The sequence below is a fragment of the Leptodactylus fuscus genome, chromosome 9 (genome assembly GCF_031893055.1).
Source record: "Leptodactylus fuscus isolate aLepFus1 chromosome 9, aLepFus1.hap2, whole genome shotgun sequence".
Taxonomy (NCBI): Eukaryota; Metazoa; Chordata; class Amphibia; order Anura; family Leptodactylidae; genus Leptodactylus; species Leptodactylus fuscus.
The window spans coordinates 61666120-61692189 of NC_134273.1; the positions used below are offsets into that span (position 1 = coordinate 61666120).

General features: G+C 42.3%; 1 protein-coding gene across 3 annotated transcripts in view; it reads right to left on the reverse strand.

Moving 5' to 3' along the window:
* The window catches only part of DENND1B (DENN domain containing 1B), a 153973-nt gene that overhangs the window by 112654 nt on the left and 15249 nt on the right, over positions 1-26070 (reverse strand). For all 3 annotated transcript variants that reach the window (XM_075287410.1, XM_075287411.1, XM_075287409.1), the window contains exon 3: positions 873-916. In XM_075287410.1, coding sequence (XP_075143511.1) covers positions 873-916 — 44 coding nt within the window. The remainder of the gene's footprint in view (positions 1-872; positions 917-26070) is intronic.

Genomic DNA, 26070 nt, shown 5'->3' on the forward strand with positions numbered 1-26070 from the left:
CGCCCAGTAGAGTAGGGACCCACTATAAAGAGGTCTCCGTGAAGTGGCTAGTGGGCTTATGCACATTGATCAATATGTATACTAAGAACCTCATGTTCGGTATTGTAATATTTTCTGAGAAGCGCTAGATTAATGTGTAAGGTTGGGATGTGCGGGCCATGTTTTTCTCTTTTTGCACATAATAATGATGACAGATTACAAGCTTTCGAGGCACCCAGCCTCTTCCTCAGGTATATTTATAAACTATTTCTGAAGGATGCATATGTATGTGCAAAGGGACACAAAGGAATAGAATTTAATGTGGGGGGGGTAGAAGGTTATTGGTACATACAAGTAAATAATTCATCAGTTCCCAAGGTTCTTATCAGTTCAAAGAGTGGTCTATTAGGGCTGCTTCAGATCAGTGATTCCTGTAAGATGCCATAAACCCATGTGACAGATTCAACCCTTCCTGGAGTGTGTGAAACAGGGTCAAGAGCTTGTACTCATAAAGGTATATTTGGAAACTGTAGAATCACCTCTATAAAGTACTGGGATTAGGTTTATAGCCAATTTACAGGTGACATACAACGTTAAATTCATGATATTTGGCCTAATTAAAGGCATTTTGCATGGACATATTTCATTCATCCAGCTGAGACCACCAGCATGAAGGCAGATGAAGTTATAACAGCTTCAGTACCTGCTCCTAGATAGCAACGTAGACTTGCAACACACAAATATGACAGTAATTGTGAGCTGCACACAATGAACTAGAATTCTTGCCGGCAGTCCAGAAATCTTCCCAGGAAGCCGAGGTGTGTACACATCATTACATCCAGCAGCGCTCACTGGGCTTTAACACAATCAGACCAACTTGTGATGTTACCAACCTGGTCAGAGAAGTCCTCCGGGAACCTCCACAGTAAGGCCGGATCTGTAAATAATTGACACAGAGCATTAATCAGAGGAGTCAGGACAGGATGGAACCACTAGAGGCATTAATATTGACAAGTTCTCTTCCAAGGATAATCAGAATTCTTGCACAAATACTCCCAGGACTTCTGTGGCCCCAAAATAGTTAATCCTGGCTGCTACAACTGGGCACACATAATGCCAGGTTTTCTTACTGTGCAAGCTGCTGTAATCCACCAATCAAAGCCAGTCTGCTTACAATATTGGAATAAGCCTTGCTATATACACCTACTACACAGGAATAATACAGGATCTGGAAAATGATGCCCGGTGCATTCAGACTGTTAAAGGGAACTCATCACATGAAAAATACAATGTGATCTGCAGGCAGTATGTTATCGAGCAGAGTGATAGATGGTTTTGTAGGGTTAGTATAATGTCTATTTCATTGACATAAATTTAGGCTTGTTCTGGGCCTAGAAGTTCAGTAGGTGATCCTACCCAGCCACATGTATAGCAAGGAGAGCGGTCAGTGATTGAATATCCAAACTATTCCATCATTTCCATTGACTTCTATGGGAGCTCCAGTGACAGTGTAGTTCAGAGAGCTACAATGTCATTTTAGAGGTAGGACTCACATCTAGAAGACATTTTATTTATTTATTTATTTATTTATTTATTTACCTTCCTAAGGCCTGGTTCACATCTGCACATGGGTTTCCGTTCGGGGAATCGTCTTGTGGACCCCCCCCCTGAACCTAATATATTCACATAATAAAGAGGCTGCCTTAGGAAATCAGTGGACGCCATAGACTAGAATGGGGTCTATGTGGTTTCTGTATGAAAAATGAGGAGAGGGGAATGGAATGGCCTGAACGTAGAGGTGATCCAGGCCTTATATAGTTAAAAAAAGAAAAAAAAAAGAAAAACCACACATACAGATAGATAGATTAATTTAGTTTACTAGATGGTGCCATCATAACACCATAGTGCCACAGCACTTTACATTGTCCCAAGTAGCTAAAAATCTGAATTCCCTATTAGTAGATCTCCTTGCAGATGCCCTTGCTTGGATTTGCACCCAGGACTAACTACTGAGCCACCATGCTGCCCTACATCTTGTTTCACATCCTGTGGATACGTCCTAAATGTTGGACGTGGGAAAACCCCTTTAAGACACAGAGGAGATCTGCTCCATAGAATATCAGGGGGTCTTGTGTCCTGCATACCAGCATTCCTTCTGTGCAGTTATACATCATTATTCGGGACATTTACTGACAGCACAACTATCACTGCCGTCATCTTATCATTCTCATGCCAGCAATAACTTTTTGGGGTCAATGTGTTAAGTTCCCGGGTCAGGTGTGAACATATGGTTGTAAATCACCAGCAAGAATTCAACGTAACAAAAATACAGAAAAGAAAAATAGAATTCCACATGTAAAGGGAATCGGAAAACTCACTACTGTACCCCATGTGTATCACATGTATCACGTGACCAGAACATGGGAGTATTACAAATGGGTTAGTCTAGGTTCAGGTTCCTGTTTTTTCTTTTTCTTTAGAAAAACAGAATATAAAGCTTGGGGCAGATCTGTTACATGATGAACACCAAAGGACGCCCTCAAATTCCATGGACTATATGCAGATGTGAACGTAGCCTTACTGCCAGATGTGCACCTAGGGAATGAGAAGCCAAAATCTCACACACCTATCTGCACATATACAAGAGACTTAAAGGGAAATGGTCTTTATAAGAATGCATGTTACAAAGGGGGAGGAACTTTGTGGATTGATGTATAACCATGGGGGGTAAATATTCAGTATAATTTGGATTTCTTCATGTATCTTTGCTCTTTCTATACTTTTACTTTCTATTCCGATCCTATCTGTGACTGAGAACATAGTCTATATAGAGATCTGCCAATCATAGAAAGGACCACCCATATGACTAGATGACTGCTGCTAAGCATAGGATAAACAGATACATAACAGAAGTAGAAGTGACATGTTATACTGAATATTTTCCAATAACACCATATACCAGCCTGCTCAGCTGATCTTGCTCTATAACATGGTACCTGCAGATTGGATTGCATGTCATGATGAGAGGACTGCTCCCCCTCCTCTCCCCACCCCTCCTATGACATCATCCATCCTACTTAACAACAAAAGCAGTGCTACCAGGACTTAAGATCCGCCCCCAGTGCACCAAATGCCTCATTGGTGTTTATCATGGTGGTGGCACTTCAATATCTTTGGGGGAAGACTTAGGGCTCGTTTACATGAGGCAAGAGGGGGCGGATTTTGACACGGAATACACCTCAAAATCTGCCCCCTCACAACAGAAGTCTATGTAGACCACTAGCGATAGTTTTTCTGTGAGCGGTTTGTTCCCGCTCGCAGAACAAAGAAGCGAGCTGCCCTTTCTTGAGGCGGTCGCTGCGGCGGAAATCACCTTGGCACGTCCGCATCAAGACAATCCCTCCGGACTAGGCCCATTCATTTAGGCCTACTCCGAAGCGGGAAGCTGTGACAGTCGCGGCAGGCGTATTTTGGTCCTGATTCTGACATGCTTCCCATGTCAAAATCAGGACCAAAATACACGGTCACTAGCCCCGTGTGAACTAGCCCATAGACTCCCTTTAACTTCCAGTATTTAACCATTTGTATCTGCACAATATTAGAATAGTATCAAATTCTATACACTGTGCAAGTCAAATACATCTTTCCAAGATCCCTGAATTGATAATCTGGCATTAGAGAATCAGTGAAAGGTGAGTGACCACATGAAAGTTATTTGTCGTCACCCAACTTTACAAGGGCCTCAAATTTAGTGACTTCTACTCCATGGAAGAATGCCTGTAAGCAAAGGAATTAGTTAGAAAACATCCCCATGCACAGAATCCTGGAGTCATAAGCATAAACCTAAAAGCAAAGCTACATGTGACAAGCGAGGACAAGTGAATATGAGGTGTAGGAAGGTGGATGATGAAGTGACTGCTTGGTGCATAAATGAGAGAGTGTTGTATCCAGCCTCTTGGAGAGTCCATCCTGCTGATTCAGAAACCTCAAACAATACACTAGGGAGCCATTGCTAATCTGCTTTATAGATGCTGTGTTCTTGAACATGACACTTCAAGTGGTTACAATGTGACAAAAGAGCCTGAACAGGCATTTGACTTGTCAGACTGATAACCATGTCTGTGGAGTTACAATGCAGCGCTCGCTGTCGTATAATTTATATGCAGTGTACATTATACACGTCCTCTTAAAATGCTGCAGTGTAACATTGTATCAATATTTCATTCTATACAATGTTCGTATGGCTTCACATCACTTAGAATAAAAGGTTTATTTCTCATTGCAGTAGACAATGCAAGGGGCATGGGAGAATTCAAGAGAACGAACAATAAAAAAAAATATAGCAGATCACTAATAGAAGCTTATATGGCGCTGTATACTGATAAATATCACAATATTATATATGATAATGGGTAGGATGGCGAGAGGATGATGTAGTATGTAAGGGCAAGTGAACATGGATGGCAAGATAATGGACTGTAAAAGTGTGTGTGTGTATGTATGTATACATATACATATATATATATATATATATATATATATATATATATATATATATATGTGTGTCTGTCTATCCAGTCGTTTGTCTGTTCATTATGCATGACCAAACGACTGGATCGATCTTCACCAAATTTGGCGCACAGGTACATCAGGTGTCCGTGAAGGTTTTAGACCACGTCACCACTCAGGACGTACCATTCCTGAGATACAGTATTCCCAAAAAATGACATGTATTAGCTAATAGAAGCCTGCAAGTCTTTTATTCACATTCCAACTACCATACACATGGTCACATGTCCCTTATCAGCCAATAGAAGTTCGAGGGCACGTAGTCTCCACATGCATACAGCTTTACTCCAACCAAGCCATTTGTCTTGACTGCTGTAGGTCAACTTTAAATGGGCAGGGCTCTGTGGATGACACTGTTACAAGAGGTCACATACACACAGCTTTAATCCAAGCTTCCCTAACAACCAATTGCAGGTTTTTCACTCATATCCAAAATGAGATACACATGATCACATAACGCTTATGGACCAATGGAAACTCACAGGTTCTTCAGTGTTGACATACACACAGCTTTACACCAGGTTTCCATAGCATGCAAGCTATTTACGACCTGTATTAGTCAATAGCAGTTCACAGACCCTTAAATATTTAGTTGTATGACGTGTATCAGCCAATATAACTCTACATTTCATTTACCAGGTTTCCATAACAACACAGCCATAAATAGACTGTACCTATACTGGACCGTCATACTGAATGTCAGCATTCTTAGAAATTAAAATATGATGGGCTGAATAGTGTATAAAGACAGGTTAGGGGCAACCCTATTACCATGTACAAATATATGAATGGACAGAACAGAGGTCTTTCCAATGATCTCTTTATACCGAGACCTGTGACTATGCCAAGGTGGCATCCTCTACACAGTCATAGGCAGGGATTCCTTAGAGTAAGAGCAAGGAGACTATGAAACTCACTGCCTCAAGATGTGGAGTTGTCTGATAAACTTGTACAAGTTCAAGAGGGGACTTGATGCCTTTCTTAAAATTAAAGAAAAAAAATCACAGGTCATGGGAACAAGAATTTTCGGGATCAGATGTTGATCCAGGGACTTAGTCCAGCTGCCATATTTAGAGTTGGGAAGGAATTTTTTTTCTCTAATAGGAAATAGGATTTTTTTTTCCTTTCTATGGGTGAGCTTGGTAGGATTATAGGTTGGACTGGATGGACTTGAGGTATTATTCAACATTATCAGCTATGTCACTATGCAAAAGCAATTCAGGTTACTCACTGAAGAGACCCAGCATGTGTATAAAGACTTATTTTCAGGTAATGCTCCATGAGAAAAAAATTCTCCATATACCTGTTCAGTCTCTGCAAGGAGAAACAAATACTATCCTGAACCATCTCATACATACAGCAGCTTGTAAAAGTATTCATACCCCATTGACTGAAAAAAAAATCTCAGTCTCTAGATGTGCAAAGCTGGTAGAGACAGACCCCAAAAGACTTGCAGCTGTAGTTGCAGTGAAAGGTGTCTCTATAAAGCATTGATATAGGGGAGGGCTGAATACTTTTGCACGTCACTCTTTTCATTTTCATTCCACCCCACAATTATTTGCTACTTTGTGTTGGTTATCACTTAAAATCTCAATAAAATACATTTAAATTTGTGGTTGTAAGGTGACAAAATGTGAAAAAATTCAAGGGGTATGAATACTTTTGCAAGCCTGTAAGTAGATAAGAGAAACGGTTTCAATTCTTTCAAAAAATTACATTACAGGGATTTTATTTGGACTTAATGCATTTAGCAAAATGTCACTTGACTATTTGGTGAGTGTAAATGTGCAGCCCAGTTCTTGAGAAAGACACAAGGCGGTCAAACAGCAGTTTCAAGATGTGCTGTCCGTATTGTGAAGAAACTCAAAGAGAACAGCAAGGTGGAAGGCAAGAAATCCAAGTGTAACATTCCTTTAATATGGTCTTAAAACTACAAAAAATGCCACTAGAAAGGTCTTTTATGACTCCCAAGACCATAACCCTAAAAACATAAATAACTATCTTCAGCGGATGATAAGGCCTCCACTGAGCCCGGAACTTCACATTTCCAAGACAGTGTGGGATTACCTGCAGAGACGGAAACAAGCTGAAAAGCCAAAGTCTACAGAAAAACTGGCAGGTTCTCTAGAAAGTTTGGGAAAACCTTTCACTCAGTTCTATTGGAAAACTTCACAACATTGTACCTAAAAATACACTGATGCCGTTGTGCAGGTAACTGCTTGTCACATATTGTTTTTCCCTGATTATTGCATTAAAACTCTCTTAAAGGGATTCTATCATTAAAACTCCATTTTTGCTGCCTACCACGTATAAATAGCCTTAAGAAAGGCAATTTTTCTCTGCACCTCCATTTGGTATATAATCTGGTTTTTGTCGGTATGCAAATAAGTTCTCTCGCAGCACTGGGGGCGTCCCCAATGCTGCGAGAGAACTGTCCAGTGACGCCTCCATCTTCTACAGGAATGTCCTCTTCACATGTCTACTTCCAGCGATGGCTTCAAGCTTCTAGACCTTGGGCCTAGTGCAAAACTGTCTGCACATGCCTGCTGACCACAAGAAAATGGCCGCTTATACAGTATTGTAAGCGGCCGTTTTCTTGTGGCCGGCAGGCATGCGCAGTCGGTTGCCCAAGGCCTAGAAGTTTGAAGCCACCGCTGGAAGACGACGCAAAGACGACCCATTCCTGAAGAAGATGGAAGCAGCACTGGAGAGTTCTCTCGCAGCATTGGGCATGCCCCCAGTGCTGTTTGAGCGTTGGGGCCCACCCCCAGTGCTGCGAGAGAACTCATTTGCATACCGCCGAAAAACAGATTATATACCGAATGGTGGCGCGGAGAAGACATCTATAGGTAGAAGAAGAATAACGTTGAACTGAGTTTTAATGATAGGATACCTTTAATGCTAAACTACTATTTTTTTTATTTTTTTTTAAACTGTGATTTTCATTGAAATTTTTAACAAAACACTAAAATACTATTTATGGCTTTAAAGGAAACGTCTCAGCAGTTTCATGCAGCCCAAACCACAGACATTAGACTGCCTACTGGCAGTCTCTCCCGTAGTTTTGCCCATTTCAGCTTGTGTAGTGATTAAATTGTAAAAAGGCTTGACGTGAGCAGCAGTGAGATATTGTAGGATATATATGTACACACATACTAAGTATGTTATATACTGAGTACAGGTCTTTCACAGAATTGGGCCATCAAAATGAAAAGTTACAATACACATGCTCCAAAGCATTTGTTTTGGATGGAGATCATTAACTGCTTAATGGGGTTGTCCAGTCTAAAATTGTAATCTATTAATTATGCCGGGAAGGTGAAAAAAACAAAACTCAAATATCAAAAATACTCACCTGTCCCCGGCACCCCTCCCAGCACAGTCTGGTCCTATCAGCTCCATTGTTATCTTCTGGTAGAAGTAACCACCCCATGTGACAGCTGAGGCCAATCGGCAGCCTCAAGAAGGGAACTGGACACATCACTACCCATGATGTCCCAGGTTCCTTTCCTGAGGCTGCTGATTTGGCTCAGCTGTAATGAGACTGCTAAGGACAATCAGCGGAAAAAGAACCAGATCGTCACATCCGGCGAGAAATTCTTCATCAAGAAGGCAGATGACCGGACCAGACTTTCCTGGGAGGACGCCGGAGCATCAGGGACAGGTGAAGATGTTTTTATTTTTTTGTCACCTCCCCCAGCCTAATTAGTAAATGTTATTTAGCCTACACAACCTCTTTAAAGGATTTGCCCATGAATGCAGCTCATCCCCATGGTATAAGAGGTAAGCTGAAGAACAGTGGGAATCAGAATGCTGGGACACCCACCAATCTGGAGACTGGTGGGGGTCTACTGGAGATGGGGACAATAAATAAATGCAGTCCCATAGAAATGAATGGTTAGGCGGCTCACCTGTGCACTCACTGCTCCATTCAGACAGATGTGTAAGACACCCCCATTCTCATGTTCGGTGGGGATTTGGTCTGATCCAGACTAACCTGCAATCTATCCCCTATCCCTTGGATAGAGGATAGGCTGCATTTGTATGTAAATCCCTTTCAGGATATGCAAGTCATATGTAGTCATTTTTTTTAGACTTGTGTCCATCCTGCAAGCTTTACATTTTGTGACCGTACAGAGTAGAATCTGAGATGCTAAAATTATACCACACACATATAATGAAGATTCTGCCGTTTCTCAGGTCCTATGTCACGGACAGAACTATCATGCTCACAGTTATGTTCATTATTAATCTATCGCTTGTCATTGCTGCCTTTTACATACAGGAAGCCTTGGTGGCCACTAGGATTAAACACTTCCTCTGTGAATCACTTCCTCACCTTAATGTGTACGCAGCAAGTGTATAAAAATGCAATTCATCCTAGTAATGGCCTAACAGCAATATACAAGGCATTTTACATCTTATGAAATACACAAAAGCTTTCTCCTTTTGCTTTTTAAGATATAGCAGTACTACACAGTACATTGTTTTCTGGGGTCTGCTGGTTTCCAAAGATGTATTCTAATGGAGTGGGTCTCTTCCAAAGGACAAAGGACATGTGGCTCTCCTTAGTTGTTAGGGCATGCTGGGAGTTGTAGTTTCATAATAATCATAGGCAGGGTCACTGCTCTGTACAAGAATATTGAAGCGAGTTGCCATGTGCAATCTAGACGATTTATTGACACATCAAATCACATTTATGGCCATTTATAGGACACAAGGTATGATATATTTGTTAACTATTGTCCTATACGAATTATAAAATGCAGAAACATCTTATCATGTTTCTGCCTTCCAGGCCTAACACATATAACTGCATCAGGTATGTGTGTTATACAGATCCAGAATATGATGCCTAGAACAAATGTATGGGTCCATACTGCAACCCTGTTTTCAAGCATAAGCTCGTGGAGGTTTTTGTACGTCATGTTCCCTCACATGACATATTTGTTAGCTATTTTTCACTAGAAGCATGGCTTTGGGAAGGAATAGTAGCCCTGCTGAGGCACCATAGTGTGGGGCACAAAGAAGTTGGTTCACCTAGACTGTCATAAATTAGGAGCACCCTATGGGGTTAGTACACCTAAACAGAAATCTACACCAGCTCCGCACTAGCATAGATTTTTGGCAACTTTTATGTCAGAAAGCTGGTGTAACTGATGATAAATCATCCCCTTTAGTAGCGTACGGGACACACTTAAAAGTTGCAATTTTTACACAAAAGTTTCTGGTGCAAAAGCCATTATAAATTACAGGGTACATATGTGTAACTAAATAGTTAACTAAATACATACAGAATCATATAGGTTACTGCAGGTCAGGTGCAACATTTTAAAAGGATCCTATCATTGTATACCCTTTCTTTCTGACTAACACGTAGGAATAGCCTTAAGAAAGGCTATTCTTCTCCTACCTTTAAATGTTTTCTCTGCACTGCCATTCGGTAGAAATCCTGGTTTTCTTCAGGATGCAAATGAGTTCTCTCGCAGCACTGGGGGCGTCCCCAATGCTGTGAGAGAAATCTCCAGCAACGCCTCCATCTTCTTCCGGAACCGCTCTCCCTGTGTCTTCTTCCATCCTGGGTTTCAATTTTCTAGGCATGCGCAGTCGGCTCTGCCATCAGGCCTTGGGCAGAGCTGACTGCGCATACCCCGCAGCCACAAGAAAATGGCCGCATACACCAGCTTACTGTGTAAGTGGCTACAAAAAAATGGCTGCGAGGCATGCGCGGTCGGCTCTGCCCGAGGCCCAATGGCAGAGCCGACTGCGCATGCCTAGAAGATTGAAACCCAGGACAGAAGAAGACAAAGGGAGAGGCCGTTCCTGAAGAAGATGGAGATTTGTCTCGCAGCATTGGGGATGCCCCCAGTGCTGTATGAGCGCTGGGGACCGCCCCCAGTGCTGCGAGAGAACTCATTTGCATACCGAAGAAAACCTGGACTATTGTACCGAACAGCGGCGCTGAGAAGACATCTAAAGGTAGAAGAAGAATAGCCTTTCTTAAGGCTATTCCTACATGATAGTCAGAAAAAAAGGGTATCCAATGATAGGATCCCTTTAAATGCAGATAGATGGATATATAAAATGTGCTACTCATAGCAGTGATATATGACCAACCATGTTAGCAGACAAAACACGAGAGAAGTGGATGAAGCAATGCCCCATGTGTACCAGGTCCGATAGAATACCCAGCATTAATGTCACAAACAGCTGCGGGTGAGAATTAAGTGTTGCCACATACAAGTAAAGGCAATTTCACATTTTATCGCACCACCTGAAGCTTCAGACTTGACCACTGAAATCTTGGCTGGGAAGAGTCAAATCATAAGAGACCTGACCCATGCACAAAGGGGGGGGGAAAAGCACAAATTTATTTATTCAATATTGTTATTTATTTTATCAAAGAGTAGCGCTTTATATTTCCGGTTTCTGCTGAGCAGAAATATAAAAAAAATTTGGAAGGAGATCTGCTCTGAATTTCCTGCAGGAATGTGGAGCGTTCAGAACTCAAGAGACATTCCAAGTGTAGGGTCAAGTAGCTTAAGAGATGTATAGTAAGTCTGATACAGACAGGGACGGAATGGGAACATCATGCAAGTGACATCTGACACAACAAAACCGGAAATCTTAATGGGGGAAAAAAAACCTCCTGCAAATTCTATGGATATGACAAAGTTGTCAGTGCACGTCATAACGTATGCTGTGTGCATGTTAGAATCACACAGCATGCGTGTGAATGAAATTAGCATTATTTGTCAATCAGGAGTCTGGGAAAGTTGGGTAACATATCTGCCTTTTAACCCTTTGATCACCAGAGTCAACATTGACAACAGCAAGATCAAAGGGTTCTCCTCCCTTTGACCGAGTCACTGGACTTTCTAGCAATGCTATCAAGGACAGGACTGTCGCCCTGAGGAGCGAGAAAGAACCCCAGGGCTGTCTGTAGGATTGTTCGAGCACACGGAGTGTTACCCTTGTATCAGCCTGTGTCATAATGATGTTGGGGACAATATACTAGTAATACATAAGTAACCTAATAAATGATCAACATAAAAGAAAGGCGATAAATAGTAATTTTTTTCATGCAAGTAAAAAAAAAAAAAAGACAGTAATAAAGTGCAGTAAAAGAGTTGGGACCAATTTTGGGTGTAATCAGTCAGAAAAGTTGCCAACTCAATCTTCTAAATAAAATGAACAATTATGTGTAATTATATTATACAATTATTAATATGATGTAATTAGATTACAGAGAAAAATTACACATTAATGTATGCTTCCAAAGTCAGTTACAGGGGTTGTTCCGTCATGGACGGACACCTAGCGACAAGACAGAGGGTAAGGCCCAGTTCACATCTGCGTTTGGGTTTCCGTTCGGGAAGTCCACTTGGGGACCCCTGAATGGAAACCTATATGAATTAAAGAGCGGTTACCTAAGAAACCACATGGACCCCTTAAATTATACTGAGGTCTGTGTGGTTTCTGCTTGAAGCATGTGGAGCAGAAGTGCTGCTTGCACTTTTATAGCGCCTAGGAACTAGAGATGAGCGAACACTAAAATGTTCGAGGTTCGAAATTCGATTCGAACAGCCGCTCACTGTTCGAGTGTTCGAACGGGTTTCGAACCCCATTATAGTCTATGGGGAAACATATACTCGTTAAGGGGGAAACCCAAATCCGTGTCTGGAGGGTCACCAAGTCCACTATGACACCCCAGGAAATGATACCAACACCCTGGAATGACACTGGGACAGCAGGGGAAGCATGTCTGGGGGCATAAAAGTCACTTTATTTCATGGAAATCCCTGTCAGTTTGCGATTTTCGCAAGCTAACTTTTCCCCATAGAAATGCATGGGTTCAAGCACACCCTCGGCTCTGATGTAGCAGAGCCGAGGCTGCACAAGGGTTCAAGCGCACCCTCGGCTCTGATGTAGCAGAGCCGAGGATGCACAAGGGTTCAAGTGCACCCTCGGCTCTGCTACATCAGAGCCGAGGGTGCGCTTGAACCCTTGTGCACCCTCGGCTCTGCTACATCAGAGCCAAGGGTGCGCTTGAACCCTTGTGCACACTCTGCTTCATCAAGCTAATAGAATGCATTGGCCAGCGCTGATTGAAGCAGAGCTGAATCTGTGTGCTTAGCTCAACTACTCCACCGGTGTAGTTGAGCTAAACACACACATTCAGCACTGCTTCATCACGCCAATAGAATGCATTGGCCAGCACTGATTGGCCAGAGTACGGAATTCGGCCAATCAGCGCTGGCTCTGCTGGAGGAGGCGGAGTCTAAGGTCGGACCAAAATGGAGACTGGTGTGGAGCGATCTTAGACTCCGCCTCCTCCAGCAGAGCCAGCGCTGATTGGCCAAAGTACGGAATTCGGCCAATCAGCGCTGGCCAATGCATCCCTATGGGAAAAAGTTTATCTCACAAAAATCACAATTACACACCCGATAGAGCCCCAAAAAGTTATTTTTAATAACATTCCCCCCTAAATAAAGGTTATCCCTAGCTATCCCTGCCTGTACAGCTATCCCTGTCTCATAGTCACAAAGTTCACATTCTCATATGACCCGGATTTGAAATCCACTATTCGTCTAAAATGGAGGTCACCTGATTTTGGCAGCCAATGACTTTTTCCAATTTTTTTCAATGCCCCCGGTGTCGTAGTTCCTGTCCCACCTCCCCTGCGCTGTTATTGGTGCAAAAAAGGCGCCAGGGAAGGTGGGAGGGGAATCGAATTTTGGCACACTTTACCACGCGGTGTTCGATTCGATTCGAACATGGCGAACACCCTGATATCCGATCGAACATGTGTTCAATGGGAGCCATTGTTTTGGTCAGGGCTTTGAGGCGGATACGGCCTCAAAAACCCGACCAAAAAACTCCATATGAGCTTACCCTTATAGTCGGAGAAATCACCTGTAAGTCACTGCATTCACCTAAATGATCTGCAGAGCTGGTATATACCATTATACAGTCACTGTATAGTGATAATATTGGGGACCCACTTGGACTTGTTTGCTGAAGCTACGCCTCTGCTGTAACGTGGAATGTAAAAACAAAACCCAAAAAACAATGGTGGAATTGCACTTTTTCCATCCAACAAGTTATATGTTTTATAGAACTTTACAAGTTGCCACTAAAACAAAACAACTGGTTCCACAAACACCAAGCCCTCAAAAATGTATGTTGGCGGAAAAATGTAAAACTATGGCTTTTGCGAGTCAGAAGGTAAACTGGTGTTTACATTGCTATGGGGTTAATGCGCACAGATTAGGATTAAACGGGGGCAGTACGGTGGCTCAGTGGTTAGCACTGAAGCCTTGCAGCACTGGAGTCCTGGGTTCGAACCCCGCCAGGAACAACTGCTGCAAGGAGTTTATATGTTCTCCCCTTTTATGCGTGGATTTCCTCCCATTCTATAAAGACATACTGATAGGAGAAAATGTACATTGTGATCCCTATAAGGAGCTCACAATCTACATTAAAAAAAAAAAGATTAGGATTAAACTACAAGGTAAAACACTACAATGAATTATGTCCTAATATTGATAACACGCACAGTAGCAAAGCAATGTCCGTAATATCTCAATATACATTTGGATTATTTATGTCTTTGCAAATATAACCAGCTGAAGAGCAACCAAGTCCCTCTTTTTACCACACTAAAGCACTGAGCTGTCCCACACAGTCTGCCCTTTCTGTGATAAGACTCTACAATTGTGTCACACTTGTTGTGTCTTTGTTGTGCCAAACAAAAGAGTGGCTTTTGTGTTGCTTGTCTGAGCATGGCAGAGTGGCCCGCTCTCACAATGCCCATGCGGTGGGGGAGCTTGGACTGGCGGCGTCTCCTCAGTCACCCCGTTGAGGGGGTCAAGAGAATCCTCTCATCCACTGGAGTGGAAACATGGAGAGGACCCTGCAGTGGGCCCGGTCATCTATACACCGGGGCATATGTTAAGACTGGGCATTGTTCTGATGACTGGAAAAATAGTCAAGCAGTCTTGGACTCTGGAGGCTGGATTGTTCCCCAATAGCGCTGAAATTCCGTGTATGCAGCAGTACTACATAGCAATGCCATGGATCAATGTGCTATAACATACTAATAAATACTTAGAATTGTCATATTTGGAATAAACAGATAGAGGTAAATACACAAGATTACATTTCCATACACATAGTGAGAGAGATGCAGAAAACATGTATAATATATTATAAATAGCCAGTTATATATCATATTAGATGTATATTATACACATCTCTTATATACTAACATACTATAAATGTATCTCCCTTCGCCCCTGTGTAACAGGAAGTCACAGAGTGAAGAATCATCCAGGTTTGAAAAGAACATGTGAATGGGGATTAGCAAAGGCGGCCTGCTGGGAGTCAAGGATGGGTCAAAATAAATCTTTAAGGATTAACTTGCTCTGTGCTGGATCATTCTTGTAGTAATGTCCCAATAACCATATGGTAAAGTAAGCCAACACAGCGATATTTCCATTTATTTCCAAAACAAAGAAGAGTTACTCTTTAAGAAGGGATTGAATATTCACACTGATTTCTTCCTGCTGAATATCAATTTAGTTATTAGAAATTATAAAAGTTGAAACCGAACAAAAAAAAAACAAAACATAAAACGATGTCTTCAGAAGGAGTAAAAACATATATAGCACTGAAAGTGATCAGGTCCCTATAGTAGAGTCATACTGCAAGTAGATTCCACTACAGAGGACAAAGTGCTCCTACAGATCCAGTATTAGGGGCTTAAATAAGGGACATTTAGGGTGAGTTCACATGGAGTAAAGTGCCGCATGATGTGGCACGTATACGGCGCGTGAGCTTTTGCGGGCCGTATACGCTCCCATTGATTTCAATGGGAGCCGGGATCGTATACGCAGCGCTATTTTGCGGCCAAGATAGCGCCGTGTATACAATCCCGGCTCCCATTGAAATCAATGGGAGCATATACGGCCCGCAAAATCTTACATGGCGTATACGTGCCACATCACGCGGCACTTTACTCCGTGTGAACTCATCCTTAGGGTAAGTGCATGTAGCACATTTTGTGGCGGGACCTGCCATGCAAGATGCTGAAGAAATTTTCTATTCACTTAAATGGGAGGTTTAGGGTAAGTTCACAAAGAGTTTTTTTGGTCAGGGTTTTGAGTCCGTATTTGCCTCAAAACCCTGACCAAAAAGACGGCTCCCATTGAAATCAATGGGGGGCGCTCAGGTCTTTTTTCCAGGAGCCGGAAGAAATGATGATGCGAGAAAAAGAAATGCAGTGCTCACCTCACGATTCAGCCTAAAGACACTCCCTCCTCCGAACTAGGTCCATTCATTGGGCCTAATCCGGAGGGGAGTGCGCGGCTGGATGTCTGTGGAGTGCACTGGCTTTCAGTCACAGCTACCCGGTATTTGGAGGAGAACCTGAGGCTGCCTCTGCCTCAGGTTCCGATCCAACAAACCCAGTGTGAACTTACCCTTAGGCAGAATCTGCCAAAATATCAGACAGAACGCTCCTACTTTCCGCAGGAAAAATTCTGCCATGTGACCTTACCCTAGCTCAATACCAGGCAGTTGCTTTCTCTTGTATTTCTTGAATGTATAGGAAGTCTTTTCAGATGGTTAGTATTTTTATCAGTAATTCTAAGCTAAAACCAGGAATGGAGACTTTCTACTTTGGCCACTAATCCAATATCCCAATCCCGACTGCATTAAAGTAAAGGTAGAACTGCATGACAGAAGAGATTCTCCTCTATCATAGCAAGTCCTTATATTTTGTGATGCTGTTTGAAGTGACCCTCCCATCTTCATTTTCTCTTCATTTCACACAAGCCATACACTGGAGCGGGCTGGACAGTGGGAGATACCGCAGTGCTGGGGACAGGTGACTATGTTTTGGGGGTTTTTTTTTTATATTTCACCTTCCCCAGCCTCCTGGCCCAGAACTGAAATTCTTGGACAACCCCTTTAATACATTACTTTTTCCCACTAAGTTAGGCTTCCTTGTCATGCAAGCTGCAAAAAGTGCCAAAACACGTAATAAATGAACCAATATCCGGGTGCAAAATAAGCCAGAATTCTTTGGCTGAGTAAGTCGACCCCATTGTACGTAGAAACTTGCACTTTTTGCTGTGGCATGATTCCATGTCCATAACGGTCAGGTAGTACAGAGAACGGCAGGAGACCCAGATTATGTTGAAATGGAAGTGGTGAGGGATCAGTAAGGCAAGTCTTATTTATTTTATTATTTTGCAGCCTTTTTAAACTTTAAGACGATCCCTTGAAGTAAAGTCGCCCGGCTCAGAAATCAACAACACCTACAGCACTTCAGATTAGGGGGCAAATAAATGTTTCAAGAAGTTCAAGCAGCGGACACAGCTCAACATTAACTATTTAGTGGCGACTACATGAATGAAGACTTCATGGTAGGATTGCTGCATTACAAAACAAAAGCCCACTGCCAACAGACAGAAAGAAGAACAGCTAATAACAAAGGACATCAGACCAGATGCCAAATTTTTGATTCCGACATGTCTTTGTGAGCGGCAGAGAAGGTAAGACCCACCTCCAGACTGGGAAGGAAATATTTTCCAAGTGAGGAGACTGCTTGTGCGTTGCCTGGCCTCCACGGTCAGCTGAACCAGACTCAATAGGGATGGTTCAGGATGAATGGGACCAGACAGTGAAGGAAGAGAACCCAACAATCTCAGAATACACAAGAACTCCTTTAAAATTATTTAGAAAGCAAACCCAGCTTATTGAGAGAATGTCACAAGTACCTAAAGCAAAGAATGGCAAGTCTAAAGAATATAAGATAAGCCAAGAAGAAGATTGTAACACTTAAAGGGATCCTGTCATTAAAACTCATTTTCTTCTGCCTAATACGTCGGAAATAGCCTTAAGAAAGGCTATTCTTCTCCTATCTTTAGCTGTCTTCTCCACGCCGCCGTTCAGTATATAATCCAGTTTTCATCAGCATGCAAATGAGTTCTCTCGCAGCACTGGGGGCGGGCCCCAGCGCTCAAACAGCACTGGGGGTGTCCCCAATGCTGCGAGAGAACTCTCCAGCACCGCCTCCATCTTCTTCAGGAACGGGCCTTCTTCTAGGCCTCAGGCAGCCGACTACGCATGCCCGCCGGCCAAAAGAAAATGGCCGCTTACAATACTGTGTAAGCGGACATTTTATTGTGGCTGGCAGGCATGCTCAGTCAGCTTTGCCCTAGGCCTGAGGCCTAGAAGTTTGAAGCCAACTCCCGGAAGAAGACCCGTTCCTGAAGAAGATGGAGTCGGCGCTGGAGAGTTCTCTCGCAGCATTGGGGACGCCCCCAGTGCTGTTTGAGTGCTGGAACCCGCCCCAGTGCTGCGAGAGAACTCATTTGCATGCTGACGAAAACCAGATTATATACCAAACTTTGGCGCAGAGAAGACATCTAAAGATAGGAGAAGAATAGCCTTTCTTAAGGCTATTCCGACATGTTAGTCAGAAAAAAATGAGTTTTAATGATAGGATCCCTTTAAGAAACATCCTATGGGTAGATATACTTGTATTTTAATGGTTGGACATTTTTTGCTGTGTATGTTATATAATAATTAAAAAAAAATTAAATAAATATTACAGTATTTTACTAACTATTGTTTATTTTTGAGTATGGGCCATTTTTTCCTTTGTGTAATAGTGGTGTTTGTCTTTTGCATAATTGGCCTTTTTTTGACATATGAGGAAATGTTTGTTTGATATGTTATATAATAAGAAATACCTTTAGAAAAACAGTTTATAGGTCACATCTTACATGTTAACACTATACTTTTTTCAAGAACAGAAAATAAAATCACAACTACCCCTTAGGCAGAATATTAAATGTGGTTCTTCAAGAAATTGTGCATTCGACTTCTATTTTTAGGTAGTTACACAGTTGTGCATGAATGTTCAAAGGCATAGTCTATCTATCTATACATGTTAATGTAAAGCAACCACAATACCCAACAATCCCAAAAACCCAAAGTGCATTGAACACATGAATGCTTTACAGGTATGTCTGTAAGACCAGAATCTTGAAGAATGAAAACAAAAGTTGTGACCATGTAAAACCACCTTCGACAAAATAAAAAGGGGTCAAAAGGGGAAAGAAGTTTGGAACTTGGGAGTTAGTGGTAACTTGTAGAAAAAAGGGTGGTAATGGGGAGTTGCAGGTAAGTAGAGGTATCCAGGAGAGCCAAGGGTGCAAGTGGTTGATGGGAGGCTAGAAGCCGAATTGGGACTTTATAAAAGTCAATGTATATTCATGTTTACCAATATGTACAACATAACTTATACAAAGTATTAACTACTTTTTACCTCTGCAGATAAAGTGTAGAAAAAAAAAGGAGTGAAAATGAGCAAAAGTCGATAAAAAAAAAAAGAATGGTGCTAAAGCATAGCCTCAGTATTCATAACTAAGAAAATATAGCACAAATATAATAACAGTAAAAGACGTCCCATCTATTCATATATACACTACAAATGTTCAATGTGATTTCCATTGGCGACATGGCAGATGTCTAGGTGACAATATAGTTCTTTTCAGATGCGTGCCAGCATATCATTGGATATGGGCTCCATTGTTTCAGCGATGCATTGTCACAGATGGTTCTGATACTCTGCTTTAGGTAAGGGGGGAATATATACTGAGTCCTTAATGTAGCCCAACAGAAAGAGGCCAAAGGATGGGGGCCAGTGCACCATTGGTGAATCGTTGTTTCCAATACAGCAAATCTAAAGTACTGGAAAAGTTTCATTCAGGTATCTTCAAACAACCAAATAATAATGTGGAGGAGCACCATCCTGCTGATAGAGGAAGATCTGCTCAATGTAGTCTGTGGCACAACCCTTTCCATTATCATAGGAGTGGTCAATGAAAGTATCATCAGTGAGAACGGGACTATAGGCTTAGTGTCCGCTCACTGCACAGAACACATGTGAATGAGGCCCTAATGTACTCAATAAAAGCACACGGTTTTTCTAATTGTAATGTTGGAGGGGGGGGGGGGTGTTGACCTTCCCACTGAGGTGTAGCCTTAACTGTGAGCATCAGCTTGTTATCTGACCATCTCCTGAAGAAGATGTAGTCTATATGGCTTACACCGCAGACGCTATACCACGGTTTGTAGCGCATAGTCCTATGCCCAGGTTACTTTCTAGGACTAGGCTTGTACAGTGTGAATCCTCTTCTGGGCAGCCCGGACTTCCCACGTGACATGGCAGTTTCTACGTAGAGCACATGTGGTACACTTATTCTAAACGTTTTGCTGCATTGTTACAAACCCTGTTCTTCCAACTTCCAACATAAAAAGCTTTTTTTTTGCTTTGATGTCACCATCTGGGTCACACTATGTCAGCACATTTCTAATATGGCTCTTGGAAAACGAAAGCTGTGCTGTGATTGGTTGCCCAATTTTGTTTCGATTTTCAGTCAATGACCACTTATCATATTTAAAGGGATTGTCCAGTTTCTGCAAATAAAAGTTATTGTTTGTATCATGCAAAGGTATGCAATCTGAGGCTTCGTTCACATCCGCTGTGTTATTGAGGCTACGAACAACAGCGAGCACAATGCAAGTGCGAACATAGCTTCAGTTTTCTACATCTTTGTTTGCTGTTATTTTTTTGTTTACTTCAAGTTGATAAATATCAGTCCATGGTCATGTGATTTATGCTCCTCGGTGATGTGATATGCGACATTTACAAATGTAATCTAAAAGGAGGGGGAAAAAAATGAAAGGGATTGGGTCACCAAAAATGACCTATTTTTTAAACCACGTTTTTATGAAAGACGTGTTTTTATTTTCCATGTCAACATCTATATTTAAAAAAGTACAATATCCTCCAGTTTCCACTTTGTCCACTTGCTAATTCTGTAGGGGATTTCAATGCAGCAGTGAACTTCTATTGTGATCTTGTCACACCTCTACAGATAACAACCATTGTGACACATCATTACACCACTTACAATATGAAGTCACAGCTTATCTGTTTCCCCTTCCTGCACATAGCATGTCAATAAAACTCTCCCATAGACCTCAATGAGGTGGCTCCAGACTATTGCGGTCTATGGATAAGACTATACTGTAAAAAATATCACTTAGGGGGCACTCACACTTGCGCCTGGTGTCCGCCCTGTGCCTTTCTGCCCGGTTTTGGGTCCCCTAAGGGTAAGTGCACACAGGGTCTCAGGTTCAGGACCAAAATACGGGTAGCTGCGACTAGATGCCAATGCAGTGCACCGGCATCCAGTCGCGCACTCCGCTCCAGATTAGGCCCAATGAATGGACCTAGACGGGAGGAGGGAGTATCTTTAGGCGGATGTTGCAAGGCGACTTGGTCTAAGGAAGGAGCATCTCGCTTCTTTTTTCAGGAGCTGGAACAAACGACTCCCGGAAAAAAGACCTGAGCGGCTCCCATTGATTTCAATGGGAGCCGTCTTTTTGGCCAAGCTTTTGTGGTGGATACGGCCTCAAAATCCTGCCCAAAACACCCCTTATGGATCTGAACTACGGAGAGCAAGAGCTAGTGTGAACCTAGCACAAGCAATACTAGAACTTTCTATTTAGGGTACAAACCAGAACATTAGCTGCACAAACAATGGTAAACAGTCACCTCTTCTATAGACCTTTTCACTTTTTGGTGTGGCGCTCAGCACTACCTTCTAAAAATATACTTTTACTAGCCACAGATATTTCGATTTACCATTTGCAACCTAAATACAATATCAATATCCTGCCATCTCTAATGTGAAGTCTGATGCAGTATAGGTACATGTTCTCTGCTTTAATGCAGGATATTTGGCAGTCTTGCACATTCTTTCATCTTATCCATAAAATCTTATCATCGGGAACGTGCCAATTCCTTTCAGGTGTACACACAATAGTTATTAGCCATATGTGACCGAGCAGTGTTTTATCTTGCGCTTTTTTTTCAACTTGGTGCAAAGATATTAAACCGAAGGGTTCACTTTTTTCCTCTAACAATTTTCTATAATGAACCTTGCTTGCTCCGGCCTCATTACCTACCACATAATTAATCCGACATTGGTTACAACTACTGGGATTTGTGTGTGAGAAAATGTAGTTACTCAGACTCAATAATCTAATCTCCTGTGTCCAGCTTGACATCTCGAGAATCCTAACAAGGCTATAATAAGGTCTTCATGCACACACTATTAAAAGAGATATACTCATCTAGATGTCCACAAAGGGTTAAACTATATTAGTCAAATGTAAATGATATATATAATCCGCTGGGAAAGCCGATGTACAGGTGTGGCCTTTGTAAAGAATTGAACAATAATTTTTTGCCTCCCAAAATCCACAGATTATATATCCTACTAATATATTTATTATCTCTCTATCTTATAAAAATGAATTTCTGTCTGTCTGTTCTTTATGCGCGACCAAACAACTGGCCCGATCTTCACCAAATTTGGCACACAGATACTTCAGGTGTCCGGGAAGGTTTAAGACGAAAACCCAACTCACTCAGACGTACCGATCAGGAGATACAGCTTTTCCAAGACCCTGACCCCTCCCCATTAGCCATAACAAACCTGCAAGTCTTTCACTCATATTCCAACTGCCGTACACATGGTCACTTCAGATGATTAGATAAGCATGTCAGCACACAGCACCACACGCCGGAGGTTTAGATACGTACGTCTATACACAGTTACACATGCTGCAGGATTAGATACGCACGTCTGTACACACTTCCACACGCCGGAGGATTAGATACGTATGTCTTTACACAATACTGTGCTGGCCGCCAGATCTCTGCATGGATATTGTAGTTCACAATCTACTTTCCTGTCTGCATGATTTGTGCGGGCAGCGTGTGGTAAGCACACGGTCCCTATTATAGTCTATGGGGTCCGTGTGCTTTTACAGCACAGTGTAAGTTCCACTTTTCACCAAGAAGGATTATCAGACTATGAATGGTCTGCTAGGAATTGTGGGAAAGGAATAAGTAAATAAGTTCCAGCATGCTGCAAGGCAGTCTCTATGGCAGCGTCTTCTTAGCGAGGCATAGTGCACCTTCTGACCCATATCAATGGCCCAGCTCACATCTGCACTTGGGCCACTTGGGGATCCCCCGAATAGAAACCTAATCCTCACAAAAAAGCAGTAACCTTAGGAAATCCCGGGAACCCCACAAACTATAATGGGGACCGTGTAGTTTCCAGAAAACTATCCCCAGAAAACAGTACTGCCTGCAGGACTTTTATGTCCACATTTTTCATGCGGAGAGGGGAACAGAATGGCCCAAACGTAGGTGTAAACTGGGCTTATGACTGCTCACACAGCCAGCCAATCTGCAGATGGGACCCTCTTCTTTTTGGAGGAGTTATTCTGACTCGACTTTATTCTTAGACTACGCCACTAGGTTTCAGTAAAACCAGGCATTGATCTATAAGGGTTTGATATGGAGGTAATTTCCAAAAGGTTGTGCTAGAGCAAGTTCCCCTTTTCCACCTAAGAGGACTTACTTGCATATTCTTAGCAGAGTAGGTATGGTATAATAAGTCCTTGCGCATCTTAAGGAGACACAGTACCCCTTTATTCCTGCTACGGTGTACTCAAATGAATGTGGCGTGCACTCAGCCATGAAAAAAGTGTTTTTTCACAGCCAAGTGTACACCTGAGGATAACCCATTATAACAGATCTCCAATAGACTTGAGCCTACTAAACGGTCAGTAAAAACAGCCAAAAAATGCATGCTCTATCAATTGACAGATTGGTCACGCGGACTGTTAAAACACAGTTGTGTGAATAGATCCATTAATGTCCATGAAGTCATGTAGAGGCTGTTAAAGCAACAGCTATCACTTGGCCAGGGAACCATCCTGTGAATAAGCACTTAGGCAAGCATCCACTTAGGCTAGTCTTACACTACCGTATTGAATGTACAGTCAGCAAGTTGCTGATCACCAACATAGACACCGCAGATGCCCGTAAACTGTCGCACTCGACCATAGAGTTCTATGGGCGAGTTCGTGCAGTGCCGTAATTCATGGCCATTATGGACATGTTCTATAAATTGCGGACCACGGTTGCGGCCCGGCCACACCACGGATAAAATATTCGATGATGTAAGAGGCCGCATTGACTATAAGGTGTCCGCAATTGAAAACCCTCAGTTGCTGACCTTTTGTGGACGTACATTACGGTCGTGTAAGACCAGCCTTAGGGAACAAAGGAAGATGCACTGCAGCCATGCCTTTCATGCGACTGGCATATAACTTTATATCGCCTTGTAGCCATCCCCTTTCTGTAGGACAACATAGTACATACAATGGTGCACACACAAAAGTCAGGAAAGTTTGGAAGCTTTGCACTATTTCTTGCTCGTTTTTCCATTAGTCAGCAGTGCAGCTCCAGTGTAAACCTTAAACGGATCCCAATGACTGCCGATGAGTTCCTGTGTTTGTGTTTAAGCTGCGCTTTCTTTTGAAGCCTTGCCAAGGCTCTGGTGTTAATGACACTAGCAGGAAATCATAAGGCAGGGGGCAGCTGTGTATTATTCTGGATTTAGCTGTGAACACATCACACAGAAAACATGCAGATCCATTGGGAGTCTGAGATGTGTTAGTGCTGAGGATCATGCTGATAATGACGGAAATACTACTACTTTTATATGTATGAATTCAAGAAGAACTCGCTCCAAAGAAATAAATACCAGGGGGAGAGGTCAGGCTTGAAGGTGTAGGACGGAGGACTCGAGGAAAGGTTCTTGGAGCCCTGCGTTATGACATAGCCGCTAGTTGTTGGAGGATAAGATCTGGACAGAAACTTATTTAGCGCTTTTTAGACTAAAAACCAAATAAACTTAGGCCAGCAGATTTATAGGAAACAAATACACAATGCAATATATTGTAATATCTTTCTTTGTAGACATGGTGTGCATGGCCTGAGCAGGCCTACTTTAATATTTTCTGCTGGATTCTAATGAACCCAGAAAAATTACTATATATATTTGTTAAAAAGAAAGTTGCCTAGGTTGGTTCTCTAGACAACTACTATATCACTATTGGATTTGGCTAGCTTTAAAGGGAATGTGTGAAGACCAAAAAGGTTTTTTTTTTAATTTCTTTTTTTTTTGGGGGGGGGGGGGGGGGGGTTAAACAAAGTTTTTATGAAAAATATATTTTTTTCAGAATTTAATGATGTATTTTTAACTTTCCATGCCATGTCACTATCTATCTATTTATCTATGTACAATATCCTGTCATTTTCACTCTGTCCACTGAAGTCTGATAGCAGCATCGGATGTGACTAAGGCTATGTTCACATCTGCCCGAGTCTCCGTCAAAGTGTCCGCCTAAAAATCAGATGAAGAAGTCCTGAATGGAGGACTTTTTCCTCTGTCGGTTTCAGTTTTAAAGGGATTCTACCATTTTTTTTGTCGTTGACACGTTGGAATAGCCTTAAGAAAGGCTATTCTTCTCCTACCTTCCGTCGGTATGCAAATAAGTTCTCTCGCAGCACTGGGACATCCCTAATGCCGCGAGAGAACTCTCCAGCACCGCCTCCATCTTCTTAACGTTAACTTCCTGCGTCTTCTTCCGGAGCAGGCGGTGAAACTTGTAGGCCTCGGGAAGAGCTGACTGCGCATGCCCACAGGCCACAAGAAAATGGCCGCTTACTTACTGTGTAAGTGGCCATTTTTCTTGTGGCCGTGGGTATGCGCAGTCGGCTCTGCGCGAGGGCTGAGGCCTACAAGTTTCACCGCCTGCGCCAAAAGAAGAATCTGAAGATGACATTCCAGAAGAATATAGAGGCGGCGCTGGAGAGTTCTCTCTCAACATTGGGGACGCCCTCAGTGAGAGAACTCATTTGCATACCGACGGAAAACGGAATTGTAACTGAACGACGGGGTGAAGAAGACATCTAAAGGTAGGAGAACAATAGCCTTTCTGAAGGCACAATGACAAAAAAAGTTTTTAATGGTAGAATCCCTTTAAAACAATGGACCCTGTTATAGTCAAAGGGGTCAGTCAGACTCCTTCTGAACCCCTTCTTTTGTGCTCCGCCTATCCATTGTTTTGGTCCTTAGATAGACCAGAATAATGGTTAGCCGGTGCTAGTGTGAACCTAAAGTCATCCTGTAGGGGTTTTCATTGCAGCAGTGACCTCATTTACGTCTCAAACAAGATAGACCATATCACAATAGAAGTTACATATGTACAGGTAACACCCATAGTAACCCATCATTACATACGCTACTACTACAATAGAAGAAGTCACAGCTTATCTATTCCCCTTCCCCTAATGAGTCTATTGCTGCCTAAGACCATGACTATGATATAAAGCACATCACTAAATGTTATCAGAAAAGGAGAAGCTCAGTTAAGATGACAGCTCCCAGAAAATAAAATAAATCTACAAGCAGAAAATAAAGATGAGAAAATGGATATATTCGACTTTCTGCTTTTAATAAATACATTTTTAAAAAATTGGTGACACTTTTCTTTTATTTAGAAGGCGTC